Genomic DNA, 20,000 nt, shown 5'->3' on the forward strand with positions numbered 1-20,000 from the left:
TGGAACAAAATAAACAACTGACAAAAGTTTAGGGAAAACTGCACGATCTCATGAGAACCGGTTAAACTGACTAATTTATTTCTAACCCATCCCTCACTTTTAATATTGCATATGCATGGTGGGACACATAGTGGTCGCCTATAACCATGCATTTGTACTTTAATGACATGCTTACAGCAAAGGTGCCAAATTAACACCTCTATTCAAGTAGCCACAAATGTTCCTATAGTCACCGGGTGCGTGGTCTATAAACTGAAATAACCACCAGAGTCTCTAATTAGCACCAGGTCAAAAAATATCAACAGCTGTGGCTGTAGGCAACCTCCTGAAGTAGTGTTTTAAATAAAAATTCTCAAGATAACAGTTTCTGCATTGAAGTATCTTAAGTCGTCAGAATCCATCAGCTTATAGCTACCACTGCATGTGCTTTAAAATGACAGTCAGTCACGCTACTCAGCCGTGTGAAACTCATGCGCGTTACACTTGCTGTGCTATTGTTGACAATGAACTCATCAGTGGTATTAATGCTGACAAACAGTTTGCTTACCGCTACTACAACATTGGTTCTTTAGCTGCTGTGTCGTGCAAAATACTCGGTAATAAATGACCCATGTGTCAAAGACAGCTATGTTTTCCATTCCACTTTCTCATGCACTCAAAATCATTATTAGATGTTTAAAAAGTCTCTCTCCCCCCCCACCCCCCCCCCCCCCACCCCCACCCCCACCCCCTTTTTTTTTAGGCAAATAAACAGCCCTGCTAGAAGTAGAGCATTTATGGTGCTGGAAGATGTTTCAAATAGTGTGACCAAAATTCAAAGTATATAGTTTTAAGCATTACAAAGCTGTCGAAAGAGAATGAAATGCAGGCTGAAAAGCTCCCAAATGGTTTCCTCCAAGGCTGATAATGCCATGGCCCCTTCCTCAGCTGTTAGATTACTAACATGTCGTCTAGACTGGTGAGTCATGGCTGGCTGGGTTAACTTGAAACTGTGGTCAACTTCAGCAGAACTTAATCATTTCACAGTGAATTCGCTTCAATGGGAGCACTGGAGTGGGACAAGGGCATAAAGCCACCAAAGCCATGCATACAGTACACTTCATTGCAATCTTTGTAAAGGCAGCATCTGTGCTGCAGCGCTTGTATTTAATCTCATTGGACTGTGCAGGTAATGTTCCGTATTCTTTCGAGCACAAAGTGATAAAAGCTTCTTGACGGTGCTCATACTGAACTGATGCTGTGGATTGATTGACACGGTCGACTAAAGTGCACCAACCTGTTCCCCACCAACAATGCAGATTTGTTTACCTAGATGTGTCACAATGTGTGCAATACTTCTTTTTCAAAATGATGCCTATTTCACCAGGTTGGCTGTTTTCATTTTTGTGAAAACAGACAGCCTTTGTCCAATTGGTGAATAACTGCGGCATGGTAGGATGAATCAGTGATATTGATTTAAGTATGAATGTGCCATACTGACCCCTATGAAAAGTGCTTTTAGTCGTATTGATCTTTAAACAGTCGCCTCAAATCCAAAAGCATCTGCACCCACTGGCTTAAAAGTATACAAGAGAGCAAATGCGGCCACATGGTGGCCTCATGGTTTGGACATAAGCCTCACAGTCTGGAAAACCGCAAGTGATCTGGACAAGTAAACTCATTCAATCAACAAAACAATGATGGTCTTTGGATTGATCCCTGGGTAACACCATGCAAGACAAAACTAAACAATCGCTGTGCATTATAACTTATCAGGTTTAACTAAAAGCACTACTCACAATTAGCGCACTGACATGAGATTTGACACATTTGAGTTATCACCTTCATTAAAAAATGAACAACACCAATGGTTCTCAAACTTTTCACTTCAAAAATAATTTGCTTTGCAAGTACCACCATGGTTCAAATCTCTGTTGGACCATTTCTGTGTGGCGTTCACATATGCTTGGGTGTGTTTTCTTCACATAAACATGCATGTCAGGTTAAGTGAAGACTAACTTGTCCATAGGCGTTAATGTCAGTGTGAATGACTGTTTATCTACTGCATATGTGCCCTGCGATTGACTAGCAAGCTGTCCACTGGGTGTACCCTGCCTCTCGCCCAAAGTCATTTGGGATAAGCTCAGCCATGACCACATATACATCCAAAATGTATGGATGGATAGATTAGATCAATGCATCAAATATCTGCCATTTCAGTAATACTGCAGTGATAACACTCAAAAGGAACAACCTCTGACTTGCAAGGGCTATGAATCATGCACACAATTAGGTACAACACATGCCCAGAAACGACTCATGATCTAATTAGCATCCAAACAAGAATTTTGCAAACATGATGCAATTGTTTGCGCGCTCAGTTCTCGTCACACTGGCTGGCATGCAAGTATGAGACAAGTGGCCCTCTATCAGACAATGTCCTCTCTTTTGAAACCACTAGTGAATAATTGACATCGTCATGATCCTCTGCTGCACAATGCACTGGTTGTTGTTGTTGTTGTTGTTGTTGTTGTTGTTGTTGTTTACGCACGCAGCCAGTCAGCTAGCTAGCTAGTTAGTTAGTTTACCGCCTGCACATGCCAGGCAGCCTAAAGTTGCAAAGCAGGTTCTCATATTTGTTACCTGACCTTCTGTTACTACTACTCAAAGTTGTTTGTGTGTGTGCGTATACAGTATGTATTTACACACTGGACTCAAATTTCAACAAAAGCAAGCAATTTTTGTTGGCGACAGGTGTGATTCTTCCGGTTAATTAACGTGTCACCAGTCTTTTCGAGACACTTTCGGGGAGCCCGTGGAAAAGAACGTCCCATTTATTAATTATTCACCACTTTGGACTTAAGGAATTCACTGGAATTAGTATTTTTTTTTAGTAGTGGAGTGTCTTGAAGCTCTGCTCTGAAGACGAGAATGGCTGCTAAAGTCACCCACCTTCTCTGGCCAGCGAGCCCGTCACTCCGAGCAGCACGGCCCCGATCAACAGCAAACTTCTCACCGCCTCCATCAGCGCCTCTAGTCCATATTCCGAAGTGGGCTTCCGTTCACCTTTCCCGGTTAAGAGTGGCTGCTGTCACACGTTGAGGCTCGTCTGGGTTGTTTCGTGATTTTTCCCCGCAATCTCCGACTTCCTCTCTGTTGGTCGTAAAGCGTGTAGGCTCGCACCCGACTCGTTTGGGGGCGCGCTCCCGTGAAGGCCTGTTAGGGGAGTGGCCGCTCGCGCCAGCCCGCCCTGATGTGAAACTTACTTTGTCTAACTTTTTTCACAATAAACTTTATACACCATTTTTTTTCATTTGATCACTGTTTTGTTTGGCGTTTTGTCATTGGTCTTAAAATGTCCCCACAAATTGACTTTTAGAGTAACGTGATCTTTCACAGATCTGTACTGTATACCGCTTTTTCTCATTTGGGTCACAAGTCAGCTGGGGCCTATACCAGCTGACTTTGGTACACTTTTGGTACAGCTTGGTGCACCAAGCTGACTTTGGTACACCCTGGACTGGTTGCCAGCCAATCACAGAGCACATATAGAAAAACAATCACAGTAGGACAATCACATCACAATCACATCCATCCATCCATTTTCTATGCCGCTTCTCCTCACGAGGGTCGCGGGGGCATGCTGGAGCCTATCCCAGCTGACTTCGGCACACCCTGGACACACGCCAGCCAATCACAGGGCACATATAGACAAACAACCATTCACACGCATATTCATACCTATGGACAATTTAGAGTCTCCAATTAACCTAACATGCATGTTTTTGGAATGTGGGAGGAAACCGGAGTACCCAGAGAAAACCCATGCATGCACGGGGACAACATGCAAACTCCACATAGAAAGGGCGAAACAAACCCAGGTCTTCCCGATCTCCAGACTGTGACTGTGTGGCCAACATGCTAACCACTAGACCACCGTGCGGCCACAGTAGGACACATATAGACAAAAAAACATTCATACTTACATTCACACCTATTGACAATTAAAAGTCTCGAATTAGTCTAACATGCATGTTTCAGGAACGTGGGAGGAAAAAACCCACGTAAGCATATAGGGAGAACCTGCAAACTGTGCAAAGTAAATGGTTGAATTAATTTTTCAAAGAAGGTGATAATACAAATCTTATGTCAGTGCACCAATTGTGAGTAGTACAGTATGTATAATGTGCGACTGTTTAATTTTGTCTTATGGTGTTCTCCATGGATGAATCCTAAGATCATCACTGATTATTTCTCTTGTCAAAAACCCACACAAGCATGGGAGAACCTAAAAACTCCACACAGAGACGATCCAATGGCGTTTTGAACCATGTTCTCCAGACTGTAAGGTTGTTGTGCTCACCACTAAAGGCTAATGTGGCCCTAATGTGGGTTGAATAAGCCAATAAAAAACAAGCTGCAGGCCGCAAATGGGTCCCAGATCAAACTTTACACGTCCCTGTTATAGATGCATTAAACAAGGTCAAAAATGACGTTATTTAAAATTTCTAATTGGGGACTTGTTTAGCAACAAAACATGGAGCTATTGACATGGTTCTTCTATATTTGCTCACAAAGCAAAGAGTGTTATGGGTGATATAATTTTTATTATAAAGTAATAACAAATCATTTCTTGGAAGTACTTTTTTTTAACAGATTTAGATGATTTTCATTTTTCTGCTAGTTTGACATTCTGCAAAAATATATTAAGCAAATTGGAAAAAACGTCAAAATGACACCATATACATATATATACAGTATTTACATCACACCAGTTCCCTTAATACTCACTTTAACCCAGGTTAAACTTCCCAAATCCGTCAAATGAACAGCTGATGGGAAGTCACAAAGCAATTTATGCTCCACCCACTCTTTCCTTTCACTTTTCTCCACTCCATGGTCACAAATCAGGAGTAGAAGGAGGAAGAATAAAGTCCATTCATCCCAGTCTCCTAGTAGTCTCCCCCACCCCCAGGGAGCCACGGTTAAAGTCCAATATACTGTAGTACACAGATCTATCAGGGAACAACTAGTCACTTCCTTGCATGCAGATATGGAGCTCACATCTCTGCATTTAGCTGCAAAATTGCAGTGTGCCTAGATGGCCAAAGGGTGAAACAACTAACTATTTTATAAACTGTGCATTTTACTCATATTTTTACAAGCTCAATTAAGACAATAAAATATATAAAGCTGTATTATTTACATTTAACATGAGTACACCATAGATAAAAGATAAATAGATAGATAAAAATCACACAAGTAAGCCCCATCTTTTATGAATAAAGAATATTTTATTTCTTTCAGTCCTTAAAATTGTATCTTTTTTGGAGGAAATCCTGTATATGTGAGGTGGAGGAAAAGGGCATTGCTTGGCAGTGGTGGCGGGGTGGTAGTGCACAGGGTGGCAGCTAGGGGGGAATAGATAAGCAGGGAAGCTGTCGAATGTACAGAAATGAACAAAGTGAAGACAATTCAATATATTTTCGGGGCAATCATAATAAAACATGCATGTAAATAAAAACATAGCAATTAAATGATTGAGCTTCCTTTGAATTTTGATAAATTAAATAGCTTCTTCCTATAAAAATGTTCTGTCTGTGGAGGAAAGTTTAGTCATAAAGCACAAATAAGGATTGTTTTTATACATGTGTCTATTATGACTTGCCTCCACCCCCATCACAGTTGTCTGCAAAGTTAAATTTACCCAGTCTCACACTCACAAGGCAAAATACAAAATCCATCCACGCATTTTCTTTGCCGCTTATCCTTATAAGGGTTAAGGGGGTATGCTGGAGCCTATCCCAGCTGACTTTGGGCGAGAGGTGGAGTACACCCTGGACTGTGGCAAAACACACTCGCTTGCCAATTTATTAGGTACGGCACACATGTTCCCCTCAGGACAATTTGAGGCCCTTTTGGGTATCAAATGTGCGCATTCTGCTTATTTGACCGTTTTGATTCCTAAGATATCCGTTTTAAGTGCAATTGTATGAAAATTGCATGATTTGTATGTCTGCCCTCTTTACCCGCACGGCCGATTTAATCCCATTGGCTCTCACATTTTTACATACAGTACAGTAAACCTGACATTTTAAAATACCTTTTCAATGAATACCTAGCCTTTACCTTTATAGCGAAATGGGTTTAGGTGCGATGACGCAACACCCAACCACCAGGGGACAGCAGAGCTCCATCACAAGTTTTTTCTCAACCTCTAATTTGCTCAAAACATTTTTATCAAACATTGATAACACAATGCTGTAATAAGTTCATCCTAAATATTCAACTTTGCACCTCCATTTTGGAAAATATGGTATACTTTGTCCAAAAAATAAGTTTTTGTTTGTTTGGTTTTTTTTTTTTTACAAAAAAGGGCATAAAAACGTTTTTAAAGAAATACAGTTCTCTGTCTTCATCTGAAGTTGAAATTTGATGTGGTGAAAGGGAAAAAAAACCAAAAAACCCCCACATTTTTAAGACACATTTAAGGGTGGGGCTGTGTTGGGACCTAAGGTTGTAAAGTGTACCTTCACTGTAAAGGGGTTGAAAAAAAACTCAAGTGGGAAGGCTCCACTGTAGGGCTGATGTATACAACTGCATTCATTTGATGTATGTGTACATTAAAACCGCCACACGAGTGTACATTTACACATAGAAGGGTTAGGAACCATCTAGATGTGCAAAACAGAAAAAAACAACAACACAGTGTAGTGGCCATTGTCTGCACTGTCAAACAGACCTGCAAAGGCATGAGCATGGATTCCAAACAAAAAACATGCAAGCATCCCTAAAGTGCACATATGGAAAAGTAAAATGAGGCAGGGGGCTCAGAGAGGGATGACAACATACATGCTATGACTACAGCATGAGGGGAATGTTCTCATTTACAAGCAGCATATGAGGCAGAAATGGGGGATGAAGCGTCTGCCATACTGCAGCAAATCAAAATCAAATCCAGACAAAAGAAGTCATGAAGCTATTATCTAAATACTCATTCAAACACCATCATTTTTAACACTTGTTCTGTTTTCTCACACTAAAAGGCATTCCAGGTGAATAAAATGACCGTGAAGCACATCCCACCCAATTCAAAACACATAAAAATGTAAAAATATCAAGGGAGCAAGTGACAAAAATAAAATCAAAGAGGCAGCAACAGAGGCACAAAATAAAGGGTGGAAGAGAAATATCCCAGTCAGCTAAAATAACTTTCAAACATAACTCCCTCCCCACCTTCCACTCTTTCTAGAACAATCCACCGGACTGAGGGCACCACTTTTGGCACTCATGTCCCCTGACACATGCTGGAGGTGATTTGTCGTCACCTATAGACAGCCAGCAGAGATTGCATTCGTGCAAAGTAAAAAATATTGGTAGCTCACGCTCAAAGCTTGAAAATTCTCTTACGCTGTTTTCCACTTAGGATGAATGATAAGGCAAATGTTAAGTACAGTAAATCATACTCATATAAAAAATAAATACACAAAATAAAACAAAAAAATGTAAACACTTCTGCCTGATGGAAGTGGAAGGTGTCATGCAGGCCATCTGGGAGGTGAAGCTACTTCTAAGTCAGTGTCCGGCTGCCATGTTTGGAGAGGTGCAATGGTGCTCATAAAGCTGCTCCTACTCGACTTTGACACCCAGCTTCTCTGTGTTTAGTAAGTAGAGGCTGTCGTCTATCAGGAAACTGAAGGGAGGATGAAGAAGGACAGTTTGAGAATGTTGTTTATGAAAAAAAACAAAACCAAGCAGGAAGAAAAACAGGAGGACCTGTAGAAAAGGAAATGCACAGGGATGGTGCTCAAGTGCCAAACTGCATGTGCATCCAGGACCCAGAGCAGCGGGGGGAAGTCGAGGAGCTCCAGCAGTGCCAGACCGTGAAGCAGCAGCACCACCCGGCCACACTTCCACCAGTAGGGCAACGTGCGCCTGTTCCTCCAGCACCAGCACAGCCACCACAGGAGGTTCACCATGCCTTTCAATACAAAATACGTAATAAAGCGTCTTTTACATCCTTCTTGATATCACTTCTATACTTTATAAGTGCAATACTACACAAATAGTAGGCATTTTCAGCACATGTCATACCGATGGTGGCGTTAGCAGCCATGTTGTAGCCATAGTCGAAAGTGACGAACGTCAAGTAGGAGACGTGCGACGTGAAGGCCAAGATAAGCAGCACTCCCACGATGCTGGACACCCCCGGGTGCCTCAGACCCAACGTTCTGGCAAAGACATGCAAGCGGGAAAAAGGCATACATAATCTAACCAATAATTATGAAGCTATATATTAACAAAACAAAATAGCAACAAAAACTTAATGATTACATTAAATTAAATGTAGTGTAGTTCAAACTAAATGTTAGCATAAAACAACATTTAAACAAAGTTTAAATAAAAATACATATTTAAATAAAATATTAATTTAATTTGCATTAATTAAATAAAATCAAATCATGTATGTGCACACACAAGTTTAGGTTAATTTAATAATTACCTGACACAGCATAAATAAATGGAGTAGAGAATTACTGCTGTAGCACAGAAATAATCCATTTTCTACAAGAGAACACAAAGCAAGATCAAGATCGACGCTCCACTGCTGGAAAGCTTATCATTAATTAGCATTAGGACCTCACTCATTAGCTAAGCTCCTAAGTGAATTAAACAGCAGAACACCTCTCTCAGCATGCAAACATTTAATGAAACCATACCAGGATGAGTGACACTTTACCTCAGTGAGGAAGGTGTCCCGTGTGTGGAACACTGTGGACCAGAACCAGGCGTTGAGGGACACCTGCAAAAATACACATTGAAATAAGCAGTGTTTTATTATTATGGTATTATAGAGGACCTGGGAGGAGTAGCCAGACCAGAGAGAAGGCGTTGATGGTGTGGAACATGGGGCTTTGTCGTGGCACGGTGCTCCTGTAGCGCAGCAGCATGAGAAGGCAGGCCAGGCCGTTGAGTAGAGAGGCGAGGGCGGACGCCGGCTCCTCGAAGCACAGAAAGCGCGCAAATGGCCACTAAGAAGAGAAATAGATGTTTCATTATTGTCTTTGTAAGGACTCCTTCTTGTCATGAAGATACAGTATATGACTTTATGATAATAATACAGATTTTGAACCTTGCCATGGAACTGTGGGACTCTGTACCCCCCCGCCTGGTAAAGACCCACTGTGGTCCACATGCACTCATAGCGACAGTCGTCACGACAAGTCCAACCTAAAAGACAAGGATTTAGGGCAGAATATAGCATTTAAATGTCCCCTATTATGACAGATATACTTTCAAGACGTTACAGCAATCACGTGTGTCCCTAGAGTCTGTTTATGAGCACCAAATCTATCATCTCCCTCACTTATTTGCTACTGTACAGTGTGAGTGTCATCCTGTCTAACACTGAACTGTTGAAGTGTATTTTACCAAAACTGGGAAACTAAAGTCCGTAGCACATGTTTTTGTAAAAGACCAAAAAGTTCAAATTGTGGAGGAATTCAAATACCTTGGTGTTATTGTAGACCCAACATTTGGATTTAAAAAGCATGTCAAGAAAATGGTTGGATATACTGTATGGATGTTGAGTGTATTTTATTGATTGTATTGATATTGATTGATACCTGTCCAGGGACTGCACATGGAAAGTAGTTGTAGCTAAATCTGGTGTAAAACATCTCTTCTTTTTGTAAAGGTTAGTGTGTTTGCACATTGTCTCTGTCAATAAATAATAAACTAAAAAATGTAAACTAATGTTTGCGGTGTAGCTCACATAGCTATGCTAGTGTTGCTAATGTTTGTGTCCTCCTGTCCCACTCCTTAATGTTACATTGCTATATCTGATATACTATGGCATCTATTGTGTTGGACAGGGTACTGTTTATGTAAAAAATAAGTGCAAAATTACGCTTCTTTGAAAAACTCAATCGGTCAGAGACAGGTGTGAACAAACTGCTCATAAGGATTAATACTACAGACACATAAAACGGCGTGTCCTTAATAGTCACTAAAATCACTTTTAAACTGTCTAAATTCCAGCATCGAGGTTAGATTTTGCGCAACACACTTCCAATACATCAATGTGGGACCTCTGATAGTATTTAAAATAGTTGAAAAATAGTATATTATGGGCCCATCCAGTTTTATTGGCAGTTTTGTTCTTTACATGACACATACATGGGGAAAAAGCAAATCATATTTTATCTGATTTATAATACCAAAGAATTTCAATAATAGACAATAGCTGATTTTTGTTTGTTTCTTATTTTGCTCAAACAATTGTATGTAATAAAAACAAATAAGTGAATACTTTTATTATTTTGTTGATGTTGTTAAATTGTCTTGCATTATTGTATTAAACATTGTTAAATTGTTCACAAATACATAAGTGTGTTGACACAAATATATATTTTTTTGCCTAACATTTTTGTCCCGTGTTTTATTGTGATTATAATCATAATGAACAAATTGAAAAAAGAATCACAAAATCATTCAATTATGTTGAATGTCCAAGTAAATAGTATCGGTATTCGTATCTGCAATACCTCCCCTGTATTTACTTGGTATCGGATCGATACCACAATTGGTAGCATTGCCCACCTTTCAACCTAACTCGCTAGTAAGTCACATTAAGCATTACACCTAACTTTTTGCACATTGGGCAAAATAGAGAAAAAGAGACAGATCCAAGGGCCAATTAAAATAACAAACGCTAAAACCAAACCTTTGTAGGTGAAGAGAGGCAAACACTAAAGAAAAATCTGCCTACATTTCAGCTTTGTGTGGAAAAGAAAATAGTTGTTGCAATAACATTTCCTCATAATGTGCAGAATATTCCACATACTGATAAAAAGCTATCTGTGGGCCACAAATGGCCTCTGGCCGGACTTTGGACACCCCAACATGAACAATAACTCAGTCAAGGCCCACTTTTTATCCTCTCCTTTCACCAACATTTTGATTTAGAAGCCACAATACTTTGTAGGTGATGAAAGCAGAGTGACTGAGTGACACTATCGATACAACTTGAAATGCAAGTGAAACCGGTTTCCAACGTGTTCCAGTGACACAAGGGGGTGCTAGTAATCATTAATGGCTTTAGCCGCTAATAAAGACTAGTTTCTGGTCATGATGAAGGAAACTAGCTGTTTGTTTGTATATTTTATATACATCTGTCTGGCTTCACAATTCTTTGTCATTCCCGTGAGAAACTAAACACTGATTTCGAAACAAGGAGAGCAGTTTGTTGAGCAAATGCTAATTTAGCAAGTGTTGGAAAGTAAACACAACCGCTAACAACAAATGCATCTCACCTGTCAGCGCCATATACTGCGGCTGGGCTGTCTGGTACCACCGTAGCCGAGCTCCGGTGCAGTTGGTTTGGACACACTGCTTCACGCAGTCTCGGTACACCGGCTCTTTGTCGCCCTGGGAGGAATGCACAGTGGTCGCCGACATCAGCAGGAGCACGACGACGACCACCGCCACTGGCGCCACAGCGGACGGTCTGACAGATGTGCTGGGGGGTGACGGCGAGGCCATGGTGGGGCTCGGCCCGTCAGGACTCACGAAGGCACGGCCAGGCTACAGCGATATGGAGGGAGTCCGTGGCCAACGGTCCACATCACCAAACAGCCATTTGTCTTCGAGATCTGGGATGTGAGTGATAATAGTCTCTTACAGTACTGGATACCCAGTTGTCCCTTTCTCTTTTGATGGTGGTCAAATATTATGCACAACCCTGACTTCTGAATAAACATTCCAAAATAAATTTATTCTGTATGCTATTGTCCTTGTTTTTTATTACTAAAGCAATATATTTTAATCTTAAGTCAGCAATTTACATATGTATATGTACAAAAAACGAATTGTCGTTTCCATAGTGATATATTTGATTGCTAAACAGCAACGCGATTGTTTTATTTTGAAGAGGCTGTGGGTTTTGTTCCTGGTGATTGTTTACTTCCTGATAACGTCACATGACCCAGTACTGGACAGCGTTCACTTGAAAGCGCCTACTTAGCAGTGACGTGTCAGTACTAAAACTAAATTTAAACAAATGTAAAATCTTACCTTTAAAAGAGCGTTACTTCTACTGCATATACTTCATATTACTGTTAAATCATATTTCAGATATTTGTGTGTACAGAGGCGCGCCATAAAAGGGGGGAAAAGTTTGCGCAATTCAATGCGAGACCCGTTTTTTGTAGCCGAGCCAGTCTGTGTCCTGGAAATTAACCTGTTAGCTTAATGTCCACAACGAAATGAGCTAACAGGGTATTAGCCTTCATCTCACTCGTTTTTAATGTTTAGCATGCATTATTAAATCAGTTGTCCCTACCCCATTTACCAGATTTAACAACATATGAGTCAGCAGCAGCCCAACAAGAAAACAACGTTCAAATGGATTCATTATGTGGAAAAATAATGTGTGTTTGAATTTCCGTCATGACAAAAATATTTGTTCTTTTTCCCACAGACTCCCTGCAATGATACTAAGTGTCACGTCGTTGAACACTGTTGCTCACCTTCACCGGGACAGGGTGGGGTAAAGTTATGGGGAGACAAGTATTTTTTTATTAAGTCTTTCACAAATGTTCATAATAATAATGCATTTTATCTGTAAGCGTTTTTCAAGGAACCCAAGGACACTGTACAAAGACACATAAAAACAACACACACAAAATGTAAAAAATAAATGAAATAAAATAAAAATGTCATGGTAACTTTGAGAAAGTAAGATGTCCTGAATAAGTGGGGTTTGGGTGTGGATTTGCAAAGAGGAAGGGAATCTCATGTTGTGGATGTCCGGTGGGAGAGAGTTCCAAAGTTTGGGAGCAGAGCAGCTGAAAGCTCTGCAAACCTTTAAACTTTTTTGGATGGCCTTGAATGTAAACAGAAGGAATTTTAATTGAATTTCAGATGTGACGGCTAGCCCATGGAGGTGCTGCAGGATGGGGGTGATGGCTGAATTCTGGACCATGCAGAGCGGGTAATGTTATTGATGTGGGATTGGAATGACAGCAAGCTATCGAGGTTGACACCCAGCCTCTTAGCCTGGAGGGAGGGGGAGACTGTGGTGTTGTCGATGTTGAGGTAGAAACTGTCAACTTTGGATAGTGTAGATTTAAAACCAAACAGGCTTTCTGTATTTTCACAGATGAGTTTGAGGAAATTTGAGGTGAGCCAGGATTTGATTTCACTTAAGCAGGTGGTGAGGGAGGAGGGACGGAGGATCAAATTTGGTGTTCTAGAGAGGTAGAGTTGGGTGTTCTGTCCAATTTGTCCTATATATTGTTTAAAATAAGTGTCACATGACTGTATGTGCATTCATCAAAGAGTACGACAATTCCTCTGACAATTGTGATGCTAAAAGTGTGTGTCTTTCAAACCCCTATACAAATTATAATGGTCATTAAGACTTGTTTAAGACCCGTGTGACATAACTATGATCGGCATTATATGATACTAGGTGGTTGTGCACAGTAAACAGTTGGTAAATGTAGCAGACAGAGACTGTCCTCTTCATTGACTGTCTTCATTGACTACCACCAACATCTATTTCTATCATTTTTAAGATATGTAACACAGTTACAGCAGTTTAAAATGCTGTATATTTGCATTAAAGTACCTGTCTTATATGGCGATACTTCTACTTATAGTTCCAAATATATTTGCATTAAAGTACTTGTCTTATACGGCGATACTGCTACTTATAGTTCCAAATATATTTGCATTAAAGTACTTGTCTTTTACAGCGATACTGTTACTTATAGTTTCAAATATATTTGCAGTAAAGTACATGTCTTATCCGACGATACTGTTACTTATTTGAAATTGACCTCCATTTATTCATGATACATATGGCAGTCAGATGTGGCCAACGCTCCATAGTGGGACTCTGCCACACGCCCCAATTTAAACCAAAGGACACAGTATTGTACGAAAGATAGTGGATTTTATTTGTACTTCTTTCTTTGTTACAGTGGAGAAACAGTCACAACAACAAGAGGGAAACAGCAGCAAGTGGGCGAGAAGAAAGTTACTTTCCATCACCCTCCTCATCTTTCACCATCTCTGTCCTACATGTACCTGTACATTTAAAGCTGCAAAAAATACATTAAATCCCTGCAGTTTTAGCAATCCTAACTGTGTAAAAGAGGGGTTGGCAGACTATTATAGTGCCCACTCTTCTCCATTACAAAGAATAAGGAGGAATTCATGAAGAACTCTATGCAAGGTTGAGGCTAACAGACCAAGTGGGGTCAGGCTGCTTACTTGTTTCAAGTAAGCGACTTTGCATGCATCACAGCACCCAAGATACATTCTAAAAGGCCACTGTATACACTGGACTGCATATGCATACATGACATTTTGTAAGCATGATGCATGCACTGCCGGCCTCAACACGCATGGACAGAATGGAGGGGAAAAGGTGAAGGGACAAAGAGACATGGGACAGAGATGGAGAGAGAGCGTTGAATGTCACAAGATTATTTTTTATTTGAAAATAATCATGTTCCCCTGTTGGTACTCACACACAAACACCACCACAGCATTCAAGTCCTCGGTAAAGGAGTCTTTTTCCCGTAGTTAGCTGGCGAGAGGAACGAGCAGGCCAGGTGGGTGCGTGTGCGTCGGAGAGAATAGATGGTGGTTTGCTTGGGGGGCGGCGAGTAAGGTGGAGCTTTGCAGAAAGGCAAGTTTTACTCTTCCTTGTCCTCTCCGTGTGTGATGACGTAGCAGATGTTCTTGTAGTCCACATTGCCAGCCACATCAGGGGGGAAGGCAGCCCACAGGTTGGTCATCTGGGGCGTGCGTCAAAGAGATGGCTTACAATCGATGTGCCGATAACATACTGTAATGTGTTTGTTGTTCTAACAACAAATGAAGCTCACCTCCTCAGCGGTGAACCGATCGCACTGGGTGGTCAGGAGCTCCTCAAGGCTAGAAATGGGAAAGTACGATAAACATTATGCACAATGAACTTTTAAAATGATATTCTAACAGTAATGTGTGCCCTTAGAACCTGTTTACGAGCACCAAACGTGCAAGAACTGCAAATTGTAAAAAAGCAGTCTTCGCTACACATCCTAAAGTAAATCTGTGCTGACTGACTGACTGTCAGCTACAAATGTGGGAGCTGCAAGTTTGATCATTTTTCCTTCAACGAACAGGCTAACCTAGCATGATGAAATGTGAGTGTAAAGTTAGCGCTCAGGTGTAAATAACTATCCTAAAGTTGCTAACGTTTGTGTCATCCTGTCCCACTTTAAAGTTACCTTGTTGCATGCGATATATGGCTCCTTTATGTTGGACAAGTGCAGAGTTACAGTCTATACGTAAAAGGACAATAAAATGCTTAAAGTAGCGCTTCTTGGAGACACACACTCAGTAGCATTAATGCTACAGACACACAAAACACCGTTGACCTTTACTGACTTTTAAACTCTAAATTCCAACATCAAAGCTGGAAGAAAATTGTTAAAAAAAAAATGGTGCAATATGGAATAGCAAGCTTACAATTCCTTCTTGATGGAGCCAGTAGCCTCGGGGTCCAGGACCTTGAAAGCACTCACGATAACATCCTCGGGATCAGCGCCTGTATAAAAACAAAATAAAAAAAACATTCAACAAATATATCATGTATTGCCATAATGTAAACATATACTGTACATAAACTAATGACCACTCAAGCATTTCTGGGCCCCAACCCTCATAGAGTTTGGGAACCCCTGGTCTAACTGAGTGTAAGCTGTTTAAGTAAGCACTTTCAACGCACCCTTCAGCTTCTCGCCGAACATGGTGAGGAAGACAGTGAAGTTGATGGGGCCGCTGGCCTCCTTCACCATGGCCTCCAGCTCCTCATTCTTCACGTTCAGTTGGCCCATGGTGGCCAGCACGTCCCTCAAGTCGTCCTTGCTGATGATGCCATCTCTGTTCTGGTCGATGATTGTGAAAGCCTGCCAGGGTTTAGACGGGTCAATACATGTCCTCACGTGATAGACAACGATGTTTCTGAAACATTTTTCACCAAGTACCACTTCAGGAATACTTTTTCTTTGCAAGCGCCACCATTTTTGCTAGATCCGCTTGTACTTGCAGGAAATTTCTATTAACTTTTTTGGTTAACGCAGCTGTATTTGTGCAATTATTTCACATGTCTGTAATATCTTAGCACTAGTACTGGTAGATGGAGCCTGCGTACCATCGGTGGTCATTGTACTGCAGTTTGAGAACCAATGATATAACACAACAGAATAACGTGATGATTGGCATGTGTAAATTTGAAAATGTTGCACTTCTTTGCAGTGAAACCAAAGATAGCGTCGGAAACCTTTCGGGGACTTGGCAGCTGGTCGGCCACTTGTCTTTCCGAGGTGTTAAAACGGTCTCGGAATGCCAGACAAGCCCATTGCATTACATTACATTCAGTTAGGGGGTATTGATTACAGCTGTCCCACCCCCTCCTACTGGGCCTATGTGACTATTCTTCTTCTGTCTGCTATGTTCCATCACCTTTGCGCAACTTGAGCTACAGTATGTGAGGACTAAAATATCACCCGTGCTTGACAGTCCCCTGGAGGTGTGTATGAAATTTTGTGGCGATTCGGCTAAACACCTTAAAGTTACAGTCTAGAGCGCATTGAGCTGTGTGAGAAATTTCCAGTCAATCCGACTTATGGGGTTTAATAACAGCACCACCATGTGGTGCATTTGTCAGAAAAACAATAGCACGGACCACACCGTAGGGATGCATGTTTTGTCAAACTTTCACCCTTTTATGTGTAGCTGTTCACAAGTAGAATAGTTGGATTACAATAACAAGTACAGTCACAGGGTATCCTAATTTGTTCTACCTACTGGAGCTTTGATGCATCCTTGTTAGTTATCCAAACTTCTAAATGTGAGTGTTCCTGCTTCTATTGATCGCTAATCCCATCAGCTGTTGAGCAACATTCCAGTTGGGTCACCCACTGATGTCATGCAACTGACCCCATTAGAACCCAGAGTCATCAGTTCTGAAAAAAATGAAGTAAAGGTTACCTCCTTGTACTCCTGGATCTGGCTCTGCTCAAACATGGAGAACACGTTGGAGGATCCACCCTCGCCCTGCTGCTGCCTCCTCTTGGCCTTCTTGGGTGCCTGGGATGGAAAGGAAAGCACATATTGTTACGAGTGGATGTTTTTTGGTTCAATACATGACAAAGTCTTCTGACGGTGATGCTTTCATGCCAACGCTCTGAGGAACCCACCAAAAGGACTCACCATCTCTCAAGTTTGTTGGGTTGTTGTTGGTCAAGAAGAGAAGCCTACGCCAAGCCGATGTGACTGACATGTACGCAATGGACCCTAGGGGCCTTATATACTGGTCCGCAGGGGGCTAACTTTAGCCCCGGCATCAGGTTTGGCAGGAAAACAGCTAAGGGGAAAGTAAGAGAAAAAGGGGCGGTGCAAGGAGGTTGCGGGGGGCCGTATCACCTTACCGCCTCTCCAAAATAGGCATGAGGATTCTTGGAATGAGGTGAATTCAGTGCCAATGTGTGCGGACTAATATGGCCAAATAGGCTGGTTATGATCGTTTCAAAGCGATTGATAGCACTGCATCTTAAGTGGCATATACCAGCCACTCATCACCTGTCTCAGTGGGTACAGTTGTGCCCACTGGGAGAGATGAGTAGAAGGATTTATAAACAGCGGTGAAACTTGAAAACAGTTGGCTGATGGACTTTGGTTCCATGCCAAGACATGACACGCGACTACAAGGTCTGTGATATGAGTGAGAAATGTAAACATGACACTGAAGCAGGCGGATGCATTTAATACATTCACTTACTAAGGAAGCAGATCGTATGTCAATAAAGCGCTTTATTATCTCAATGAGTGCTTTTTTTGTTTGCAGTTGCACTAATTTGGGTTGCTTAAGCCCGTGCCCGTTATAGTTGCTTTCCAACAGCAAGAAAGAGGCCCACCCACTTAACTCCATATATGAGCGCCATTGGCTGCCATCAGTCATGTCAATGTCCAGCTTAGGCATGTATCGACAGTCTGGGGTGAACTGATAGGACATTGGAATATGTCCTCTACTTCTAATTGGATCAAAGTGCATTCTTTTTAACTGTAATTGCTTTGGGGTCTTCTTTGGTTTACTTTAAATGGTCGCAAGCGCCTACTGAAGGCTTCATTAAAGAAGGTCACCATGAGGAGGGCATGGTGAAGGTGAAAAGAGAGCGAGACAGAAAGACCATAAAAACAAGACAGCTGAACTGACCGAAATAGCCGTCGCCGCCCCCTGCCGTCGCCATTCTCTTTCTCTGCCATTTTAGCTTACTTCTAAAATTCTTTCTTGTTGCCTTGCTTTGCCCTGACAGTCCCTTTTCAAACTACTAAGCTGCATTGAACTCATGTTTAACACATACAATCGCACTACTGCAAGTGCTAAAATTACAGCTCAAGGCCATTTTTGTATTCCTGCTTCAATTCAGAAAACATTTCAACATTGATACCTAAATGTTACTAAAAGTCATTTCAAGTGTTCCAATATCAGGAAGTTTATGTCAGTAGGACAATTAATTCAGAGGCCATGTTTGTAGATTGCGTGGACTACAAATCTTTAATAGGCTTTACTGCAGGACAGGAGTCTGTGGCAGCATACATCAAACAAACAAGCCCAAAATTATTACATTTTTAGTAAAAGTAAATTTTCATCTCATGAACGTGTGCGTTGTGACTGGAAATGGCACAGGAAAGTGACAAAACACTTGAATAATATGTTATTTAAAAAAATATTCACTTTTATTGTATTCTTAAGTTATTAAGATTCCTGTTTTTAAGGATCTATAGAAAAAATGCAAGTCTTCCATTCCTCTGTATGACAGGAGCACTCTGCTGTTTTAAAGACCTACTGTAAAACACACTAGTCAAAGACTCTGTACATGACAGGAGCACTCTGCTGTTTTTAAGAACCTACTACCAAAAATGCTAGTCAAAGACCTTCTATGACAGCACCATATTGCGATTTTTAAGAACCTCCAGCCAAAAAGCGTACGTCAACCAGGCTACATTGTGTGCGTTTTTTTGGGACATACTGCAAAACATGAAACAGTCAAAGATCCTCAATATGCTAAGAGTGCTCAGCTGTTTTTAGGAATTTGTTGCAAAAATGTTCACCACGCTTAAGTTTTGAATTAAAGTTGCGGGCTGGTCTGATGTCATTCCTGTGCCGTCAGTTGAAAAAGCCCTGATCTGGAGTATACATTTATGACATTGGACGTGCATGAATTGCAAATGGGCATGACTGATTTTTGGTATTTTAGTAAAAAAAAATAATTAAATATACATATCTAAAAAAATCACTTTACCTGAAAATATGTCCAAGGTACTGTATGTGTTTATATGTATATACCAGTGCTTCTCAAACAGTGGGGCGGACCCCGCTGGGGGAGGCGTGGTGAACGGTCAGGGGGAGGACTTTCAATATTAGTGCAGACCTGCAAACATGTCTGAAGTTGTCATATTCTTGAATATGCTTGTATGCTTCACTACTCTCCATTTTGTTGCGTTTTGGTGGTTTCAGTCTCGAGTTCAGTCTGTACAGTACAGATAAATAAATAGATATCACTTTTCAGATATCAGTAGTATTTCAAATTGGGGGGGATATTTCTGTCCCCCAGTTGGGGCATGACAGAAAATAATTGAGAACCACTGGTAAATAAAAACATAATAAAACATGCTTGTCTGAAGGTACAGTTATTAAATTACAGAATTACATTTACTGATATTGAAATGAGGTTTAGAAAAATGTTTTGGACACGTTTGCTCAGAGGTCTATCAAGTTTTCTTTGAGGGCGACTCTGTCGATTTGTACACTTTTTGACCAGTCAGCAATAAGATCCTTTATTTCCTTTCCAAAGTCTTCGTGCAGTTTGCTAAAATCCTCCTTTGTCCCTGAACACCCCACTGACCACTCCCCAACTGGCGGAGCAGGGCCGTCGATAGGCGTCACGTTTGCTGTCCTC

General features: G+C 41.1%; 4 protein-coding genes across 10 annotated transcripts in view; all 4 read right to left on the reverse strand.

Moving 5' to 3' along the window:
* erbb2 (erb-b2 receptor tyrosine kinase 2) overlaps positions 1-3,187 on the reverse strand; it is a 21,948-nt gene extending 18,761 nt beyond the window's left edge. The window contains exon 1 of one of the 2 annotated variants that reach the window (XM_054767679.1): positions 2,932-3,187. In XM_054767679.1, the coding sequence (XP_054623654.1) occupies positions 2,932-3,004 (73 nt within the window). In that variant the 5' untranslated portion in view covers positions 3,005-3,187. The remainder of the gene's footprint in view (positions 1-2,931) is intronic. The other variant, XM_054767678.1, reaches the window with a different exon arrangement.
* A 3,141-nt stretch (positions 3,188-6,328) lies between these two features.
* Positions 6,329-11,710, reverse strand: pgap3 (post-GPI attachment to proteins phospholipase 3). 2 transcript variants are annotated; one of them, XM_054767030.1, is made up of 8 exons: positions 11,295-11,710; positions 9,113-9,210; positions 8,859-9,011; positions 8,720-8,782; positions 8,483-8,544; positions 8,074-8,210; positions 7,756-7,960; positions 6,329-7,672 (listed from the first exon to the last, which is right to left on the reverse strand). In XM_054767030.1, exons 1-8 carry the CDS (start codon positions 11,521-11,523, stop codon positions 7,609-7,611), a joined length of 1,011 nt encoding a protein of 336 aa, XP_054623005.1. In that variant the 5' UTR covers positions 11,524-11,710; the 3' UTR covers positions 6,329-7,608. The 2 variants fall into 2 exon arrangements, with proteins under 2 accessions (XP_054623005.1, XP_054623006.1); XM_054767031.1 differs by lacking the exons at positions 6,329-7,672; positions 8,483-8,544 and having other exon boundaries at positions 7,813-7,960.
* Positions 11,711-13,965: 2,255 nt separating this feature from the next.
* mylpfb (myosin light chain, phosphorylatable, fast skeletal muscle b) lies at positions 13,966-17,309 on the reverse strand. Its single transcript, XM_054766947.1, has 6 exons — positions 17,251-17,309; positions 17,029-17,127; positions 15,764-15,944; positions 15,505-15,583; positions 14,880-14,928; positions 13,966-14,789 (listed from the first exon to the last, which is right to left on the reverse strand). The coding sequence occupies exons 1-6, from the start codon at positions 17,251-17,253 to the stop codon at positions 14,688-14,690; spliced, it is 513 nt and encodes a 170-aa protein (XP_054622922.1). The 5' UTR covers positions 17,254-17,309; the 3' UTR covers positions 13,966-14,687.
* Positions 17,310-18,374: 1,065 nt separating this feature from the next.
* The window catches only part of LOC129177785 (sesquipedalian-1-like), a 7,782-nt gene continuing 6,156 nt past the window's right edge, over positions 18,375-20,000 (reverse strand). For all 5 annotated transcript variants that reach the window (XM_054769253.1, XM_054769254.1, XM_054769252.1 and 2 more), the window contains one exon: positions 18,375-20,000. This exon is cut by the window's right edge and continues 220 nt beyond it. In XM_054769253.1, coding sequence (XP_054625228.1) covers positions 19,802-20,000 — 199 coding nt within the window. In that variant the 3' untranslated portion in view covers positions 18,375-19,801.

This window comes from Dunckerocampus dactyliophorus, chromosome 2 (genome assembly GCF_027744805.1).
Source record: "Dunckerocampus dactyliophorus isolate RoL2022-P2 chromosome 2, RoL_Ddac_1.1, whole genome shotgun sequence".
Classification (NCBI taxonomy): Eukaryota; Metazoa; Chordata; class Actinopteri; order Syngnathiformes; family Syngnathidae; genus Dunckerocampus; species Dunckerocampus dactyliophorus.